At 43.8% G+C, this 8,248-nt stretch overlaps 1 protein-coding gene across 1 annotated transcript; it reads left to right on the plus strand.

Annotated features, from left to right (window-relative positions):
* The first annotated feature begins 7,353 nt into the window (after positions 1 to 7,353).
* Positions 7,354 to 7,968, plus strand: LOC133832100 (uncharacterized). Its single transcript, XM_062262483.1, has 2 exons — positions 7,354 to 7,420; positions 7,643 to 7,968. The coding sequence occupies exons 1-2, from the start codon at positions 7,354 to 7,356 to the stop codon at positions 7,966 to 7,968; spliced, it is 393 nt and encodes a 130-aa protein (XP_062118467.1).
* Positions 7,969 to 8,248: the final 280 nt, after the last annotated feature.

The raw sequence follows: 8,248 nt of genomic DNA on the forward strand, positions 1-8,248 counted from the left end.
ACGGGGCTGCTGCCCGGCCCTATTCTGCCTTGTCTGCGGGGGATTGCCGTGACCAGCCTGGGATGGAGGTTGCATCTCAGGATCCCTTGGTGGGACATCATCCTGAGGCATGGGTGGCTGCTCGGGTCTTTGAGGGCTCGTTGGCTGGATAGGAGGGCTAGGATTGGGACCCCTATGAGGTGGCCCATTTGAGGGTTGATCAGGCTGTGAGGCAGGTGCAGCCTGATTCCTAGCCAACTGCAGGGCTGCTTCGAGGGCTGCCATGGCCTCCCTCTGACGACGGTCCATCTCCGCCTGTCTTTCACTCAGTTCTTGGCGCTGGCGCTCTATTTCTTGTTGCTGCCGCGCCATAATCTACGCAACACTTTCTTGACTGGCCCTCAGATTTGCCAATTCATCTTGCAATACCCCCAGGGTATTTCTCAGCGTCTCAGAGTCCAGTTCCTCCTCATCAAATTCCAAGCGTGGCTTATTTTCAACCATGTTCGGAGGAGGAGGAGGTTGAGATGGTGCAGCGCCAGCTGCCTGCCCAGTCTTCTTTGTTGTTTTTAGTGCTTCAACAACCTCGTCTCAAGCTCTCAATGAAAGCACCAGAATGTTGACCCTCGATTTGGTCAACTGACACGGAGTCAAATGCTTAATGTGAAAGAAGGTGTTGAAATGGATCTAATGGAAAAACAGTAAACGACACAACAAATTATAGTGGTTCGGCCCCACGGATTGGTAATGACCTACGTCCACTTAAGCTATTATTGATATTAATTCTCAAAGGAGTGATCAAAGAACTAGGGTTCTCTGAGTTTCACAGGCCTAAGAGAAATGAATAATACAATCGTCAGGTAATAGCTCTAATTCTCTTGTAAAGTATAAACTGAAATTAGCCAAAAAGAAGTCCCTTCCTTGAGTTATTTCTCTCTATTTATAGGCTTAAGGAAGATTACACGAATTAGTTATAGATATTCTTTCCTAAGTAATTGGATCATCGTGGATCATGGGAGATAATCTCAGATATGATTACAATTGTACAAAATTATCTCAAAATATATGGAGTATACGACCAGGCTGGTCGTATATAAAATCCAAATGTCGTGTCAGGGGAATCTCACTGGTCGATGGTCGAACAAAACTTCTGCCAGGTGTTAGCCATGTGTTAAAAACGTCTGCGACATCACCCATGCCTAATTTTTGGATAATAGCAGGTGACTGTTGTTGTGGTTTTGACCATTCTGAGGTTGATTCTACTATTTAGGTTCAAGCTTACTGGCCTCCTCCTTACTAACATTTTCATGAAGCCTTTCCACTTCTATAGCCGTTTCTAGAGAATCGACATAAGAAGTGGTTCCAGGAGTTGCTAGCTTGACTCCCAGCTCAATCTTTGGTCTGAGTCCTCTAAAGAGCTTGGTGACTCTCAAAAAGTTTGTTGGAACCAAATTTGGTGCAAACTTGTCTAGTCGGTCGAACTGTCGATCATACTCTGCTATCGATAAGTTGCCCTACTTAAGACTGGTGAACTCTTCTACCCTCGTAGCGATGACTGCCGAGTTGTAATACTTCTTGTGAAAGAGTTCCACAAATCTAGTCTATGTTATGGTGGCGACGTCATGAGTCTGCTGAACAAAATCCCACCAGATTCTAGCATCCTTCTTTAGAAGAGAAGAAACGCATGATATGCGTTCCGCGTTGCTGAGATTCATATGTGCTAGGATTGACTCTACATTCCTGAGCCATTCTTCTGCCTCGAAGGGGTCGGTTGTCCCTTTAAAGTTTCGAACGTGTTGCATACGAAACCGCTCGTAGATTGGCTCCATGTACTGAGTTGGGTAGGGCGCATAGTTCTGCATTGGCCATCCCCCATAAGGACCTACTTGTTGGGGTGCTTGAGCCATTTGTTGAGGCTACGGTTGCGGTTGAGGATGAGTTTGAGTCTGTGGCTGCGGCTGAGCCTGTTGTCTTTGTTGCTGCAATAGTTCTTCCACTTGATGTTGTAGCCTGACAATTTCAGCGGTGTTGTCAACCAGAGGTGGTGGTGCACTTCTGTTAGCGGCAACATTAGTAGCACGCGTTCCCCTTCTTCAAATTGGAAGGACTTCATTGGTCTCATTGGCGGCACTGGAGGCATTGTCGATTATGCGTGCTAACCTTCTAAGCGACATCTTCAGTGGAGTTCTAACAGTCGAGAAAAACATGTTAGAACTTACCCTAATAGGCTCTAAGGAAAAACTTAATCTAAGCAAACATAACTCGGACCTATTAGTTATGATTTCTTATGAAGAATTATGTAAGCCTTCTTTATAATTAGGCTGTGTTTCTATACTTAGAAAAATAAGCCATCTTTATTACTTTCTAATTCTGTTTCTAATCAGCCTATATGACTTAATTCTCAAGCTCAAAACTCGTCGCTGTTTCAAAGTTAACCATATTGAGGGAGGGTTGGTATCAGTAAAATTGTTCCCACTACTATGGCCCCCTAACTCTCAATATAGAACCTAGTCCATTAATTTGTATCCACCCTCACCGAACTTGGTCATTATGCATTAAATTTATTATGATTGTAAAATAAAATCAAACTCATACATGTTATTAAAAAATAACAATAATATTCATTTGGAATACAATTTTCACTAAGTACAATCATAAATGAAAAATATAATTAAATAAATAAACTAACATAACTAGGGTAAATCTAAAAATCAGGATCTTCTACGTCTAATCCTTCATCTAACATATCATCATCTATCTCCTCAAAATCATCATTATCTTGAGCCTCAAAATTTCCTCGGGGAATATTCATAAAGATTCTATGTTTTTGCTCATTTGTGAATTGAAATTCCAACTTAGAGGCGAACCTAAGTATGAGAAAATAATATCTCATAGCTATCGGTAAATCATCTTCAACATCTATAGTCTCCCATATTTCTTCTAAAGTTGAAATTACAGAAGGAAAATCTTTAAAAAGCCTAATTACTAAGACATATTGCTCCATAGCTCTAATCATAATTTGCTTAGTAGTATGAAGATGAACTATCTCCTTGTGAAATAAGATTAATCTCTGAGTGATTCTTTCTAACACTCCTACTGTATTCCTTGTCTCTCTAATCCTTTTCTATGCCTTAATGGCTCGGATATCCTCATAGGTGAAGGCTCCATCCATTCTTGACTGAAAACAAAAGGGCTAAAACATTAGCTATAAACATAAGCATAATAACTATAACATAAACACTTACATTGGCGGTTAGATTCAGAGCTTGTGCGTGTGTATCAAGGAGAACTTCATGCATATGAACTGTTGCTCTGATACCAACTGTAATGACCCAACTATTTCTATGACTTTGGACCATTAAAACTACTAGACATAGCTACTATTTCGGGAAACATACATAATAAATAACATAAATTTATTTAAAACCCAAAATATTGTATCAATACAAATAAGGTAAAAATATAAAATAAAATGTGATATGGTATAGGATCACATTGTTTATGAAACATAAAAACATAAACTATAAACTTAAATCAATTGTTTAAAAACTAAGTGCGAAATTACAAAAGAAACATAATTCAAAAGACTTAAAAATAACTTCATCCTTGATCATCACGCAGTCCATTCAATCCATTCACCCTTAACACACAAGCCAAGCTATCATGAATCTTTCCGCCTTCCATAATCATTTCCCTGCATCAAGCTAAAAATAAAGGAATGAGCCTAATGCCCAGCAAGGAAAATCTACTAACAATATATATCATAAAATATAAGATTATAATATAAACATATACCATAAAACATATGACTATTAAAACATATATCATATAGGACTACTTTATTAATGGCCATTAACTCATTAACATGGCATGTGATAAACCATCTAGGTCCTCTGTCTACTAATCGAGGTAGGGTAAATCATAACTCTAAACCATGAAAATGATAAAAATTATAGGGTCTTGCTGTATAAGCAAGTCATGTGCCCAAGCGACTACAAAACATATTCTTGGGGCTTGCTATCTAAGCAAGTCATATTCCCAAGGACTACAAAACATATTTCTACATATACATATTATAGCATAAAACATATCATAACATAAACATATAAACACATAAAATTTATCCTATTTTCCTTACCAAAAACCGAGATATTTGAGAGCAAGAACGGGATTGGAACACTCCTAAAAGCCAACAGCAAAACCATGAGTATTTCTAAAGAATGAAGATGAAAAAAGAACTAATCCATCCAAGTAGAAACTTATCGATAAGAACCTTAAGTTTCAAGAAACTTAAATACCTAACCAAGAATCAGAAAAAAGAGTTAGGATCTGAAAAGAACATAAAAGAAAACTAAAGAACGATAAAGAACTGAACTTAGGGATAAGAATACCTTGAATGATCTTATGAATTAATCTAAACCTTGATACCGAAATCTCACTATATCTCACTTCTCAAGTGTTTAGAAAAGCTTAGAATGATAATGCTTTTAACCCAAAACCCAATGTTTCTCTCTATAGTAACCTTAGCAACTTGGAGGCTCTGAAGAATGCTTGAAGAATGAAGAAAATGGCTGAGTACTAGGTCCTATTTATAGAGTGCAAGGAGTGAAAGTAACCCCTTTTAGTTTGAATAAATAAATGATTATAAAATGAAAAAGATTTGAATTCTCATTCAATAGATGCCCAGAACTCGGTCAAAATCGTTCAAAGGCAGGTCTAAGAGGTTAAGGGATGTTTTAAACTCGGATTTCATGGAGTTCAAAAATGCAAGGGTGGGGCCGATATATCGCCCCTATAGGCGATATATCACTTCCACTATGTTCCCGAGCCCCGTTCGATTGTTTGTGCGAAATCGACATATTTTCAATATCTTCCGTAGGCGATATATCGGTCCCTATTGTTGCGATATATCGGCATACGTTGATATATCAAACACGTATTTGCATTTTTTCAGCATATTTTGAATTGAGTAAACAACTTTGACTAAGTAAAAATACAATCCTAACAGCTGCTGGAAGGTTCTAGAGCTTCTAGATCTTTCTTTTAATTAAACTATTCATCAAAAATACTTAAATCCTTAATAAAAATGATTATGACAAGTGTCACATTCTTAATAATTTTGTCTAAACCTTAGGTTATAATAAATATATTTCTAGGACTAGCAATATTAATTAAGCCTTATGTTATAATTAATATTTCTAAACTATAGATTAAACTTATAAAATCCATAACTATTGCTATGAGTTTCCAACTAAGTCTCGGCTTGAACCAAAATCCACAGAATCTAACAAACTACAAACTACTATCTAGCTAAGTAAAAATCTAGGACACTACACTTATAACCCCGGAACTCCTCCGAAACCACATAGTTTTCGTGCTTACGAATTCTGATGTTTTCGTATTTACTGCTAGCGAGACCGTCTTTGAATTTCTCATTAATGTTGATCATGTGACAGATATGCTTATCTCGAGCTTACACCTTACGAGCTTGAGTTTTGAGATCGAAAATCTCCATTCTCGAAATCTGGGTGTAACAAGCTCATACACACCCAAAGTAAAAAACTCACAGTAGTCCAGTGTTGACGGTGAAATCTCGTCAACGAAATTAGATCGGAAAACTCAAAGGTAAGTCGAGTGAGGTTTTTGTAAGAACTAAGAATAAACTTTAAGAAAAAGTAGACACAGATAAATGATGGAGCAAATCCTGGTATATTTCTCAATAGCCTCTCCTTACAATGAATTTTCCAACCCCCTTTCAGGTGGTCTTAGGGTTCCTTTTATAGTAGGCTCTAATGGCCTTAGACACATAGTGGTCCAGGGGACCAAGTGGTACATACGTACTGTGTCATGGGAGTGGCTTCAGAGGTTGTGGTCGTACACCCTGTACAGAAGCAGGTGTCAGGAGGATGTCTCCACTACTTGTCGGTACCCATGTCTAATGCGTGGTGGCAGGCGTAGTGGCGCAGGAGGTAGTGGTGTCGGCTCTGACCCATGGCCGTAGACGTACGAACCATAACTCCTATTCTTGCATAACCACTCCTGGCATTCCCACTACTTGTCTGGTAAGGGTACTATATCCGTACTCTGACTTCTTTAGGTTTGTAGGCACATTCCATATTCATGCATGTACCTTGCCCTTTGTGAGTATTCTCACCTCCAAGGCCATGGGCGAGGCCATGGGAGAGGCCATGGGCGAGGCCATGGGCGAGGCCATGGGCGAGGCCATGGGCGAGGCCATGGGCGAGGCCATGGGCGAGGCCATGGGAGAGGCCATGGACGAGGCCATGGGCGAGGCCATGGGCGAGGCCATGGGCGAGGCCATGGGTGAAGCCATGGACGAGGCCATGGTTGAGGCCATGGGAGAGGCCATGGGCAAGGCCATACCTCATTGCGAGCCCCTGGTGCGCGCGGGGCGCGAGGCGCATGGGCGCGCGGGGCGCGAGGCCCCTGGTGCGCATGGGGCGCGAGGCGCATGGGCGCGCGGGGTGCAAGGCGCATGCGCGGGCGCGAGACCCCTGGTGCGCGCGGGGCGCGAGGCGCATGGGCGCGCGGGCGCGAGGCCCTTGGTGCGCGCGGGGCGCGAGGCCCCTGGTGCGCGCGGGGCGCGAGGCGCATGGACGCGCGGGGCGCGAGGCCCCTGGTGTGCGCGGGGCGCGAGGCGCATGCGCGGGCGCGAGACCCCTGGTGCGCGCAGGGCGCGTGGCGCATGGGCGCGCGGGCGCGAGGCCCTTGGTGCGCGCGGGGCGCGAGGCCCCTGGTGCGCGCGGGGCGCGAGGCGCATGGGCGCGCGGGCGCGAGGCCCCTGATGTGCACGGGCACGAGGCCCCTGGTGCACGCGGGGTGCGAGGCGCATGGGCGCGAGGCCCCTGGTGCGCGCGGGGCGCGAGGCGCATGCCTTGATGAGACATAGGATACATCCTAGGTGCGAAATGTCTTCTTGGCGTGAGGTCCTTGGTGTGGGACACCTCGGGGCAAGGCTAGGCGCATGAGGTGTTGGCATGCGCGGGGTGCTGCTGGAGTGGTGTTCGCGAGGCTGGGGCCTTAACTTCGAGGGGCACGGATAAGGGCCATGTGTGCATGACAAACACGTCTAACAGGGTGATGCAGCTTGGAGGCCTGGAATGACCTCATGAGGCCTAGAGCTCTGCGAGTGTCTAACACTTCGATGGCCTATAATTACCTTCTGCCTTCATTGCGTACTTGGCGCCCTTGGTGCCCCTTAGCTATTTACTTCTTTAAGGGACTAGAAACTTCTTTTGTGTGTTTTTCTTATTTGGTGGATTTTCGGCATCCACATCCAGTAATCGTTTTGGAAGAAATTTACGCAGGGAAATGCGAGAATTAAACTTAGACTGTCTATTCTTATTGAGAAAGATGTTACCCAATTTTGCAGAAGTGGAAGTGGAGGCCTTTCCTTTGCCTTTGGCAGGAGAAGACGATGGTGCAACTGGAGGAGCAGACATGAGCTTTTGAGTAGAAGGCTTGGCAACAGGTTTGGGCTTATTGGGAGCAATCTTAGGCAATGATGACGCTGGAAATGGCATATAGACAACCTTTCGCTTCTAAGAAAGGGTCTTGACACGAACAAAGGTTTTAGGTGGAGCAGGCAGAGGGAGGGCAGTGAGTTGTGTGCGATTTTTGGTGTGGGTGGTAATACCTCTAGGGGGTGGGAGGGTGTTGGTTGGTGAGAGGTCACTGGGAGGTAGTGTAGGCGAAGATGGTGCTCGGGGAGGAGGAGGGGATGGGTCGCGGGGTGGAGAGGGTGCGCTCGATGGTTGTGGAGGGAGAGATGGGTCACAGGGTGGTGATGGTGCTTTGGGTGGTGGTGGAGGTGGAGATGGGTCGCGGGGTGGAGATGAGGCAATCGGAAGTGGTGGAGGTGGGGAGTATTCGGGGATGGAGGACGGAGGTGGGACTGAGGCAGGGGTTGGAGGAGGGGAGGACTCTGAGGAGGAAGATGGTGGTGGATTATGGCGACAGAGGGCATAGAGGTAGTTGGCATTGAGTATCGGCATTGGGTAAGAAGAGGGACGGGGTAGAGAGAGAGACGTTTGGGAGGAAAAAACTTATAGAAAAAAAAAACTGAACAAAAAAAGGACACTGTTTTGAGAATTTTTTTTTTTAATTTTGAGATTTTTTTTAAATTGAAACAAAGAAAAACGACAAGCAACTAAACTAACGAGAGAGAGGCAAGAAAAAAAACTGATTTTAGATTTGTTTTTTTTTTTAAATGAAGACAGGAGAACAAAACAAGAGTAAGGACATTGGA

This window comes from Humulus lupulus, chromosome 4 (genome assembly GCF_963169125.1).
Source record: "Humulus lupulus chromosome 4, drHumLupu1.1, whole genome shotgun sequence".
NCBI lineage: Eukaryota > Viridiplantae > Streptophyta > Magnoliopsida > Rosales > Cannabaceae > Humulus > Humulus lupulus.

Bases quoted from the DNA above. Each gene is read 5' to 3' on its own strand.
- LOC133832100 (XM_062262483.1), top strand. From the start codon at position 7,354: ATGTTACCCAATTTTGCAGAAGTGGAAGTGGAGGCCTTTCCTTTGCCT. The intron at 7,421-7,642 runs GTGCAACTGGAG...TAATACCTCTAG, and splicing joins TTTGGCAGGAGAAGACGATG to GGGGTGGGAGGGTGTTGGTT.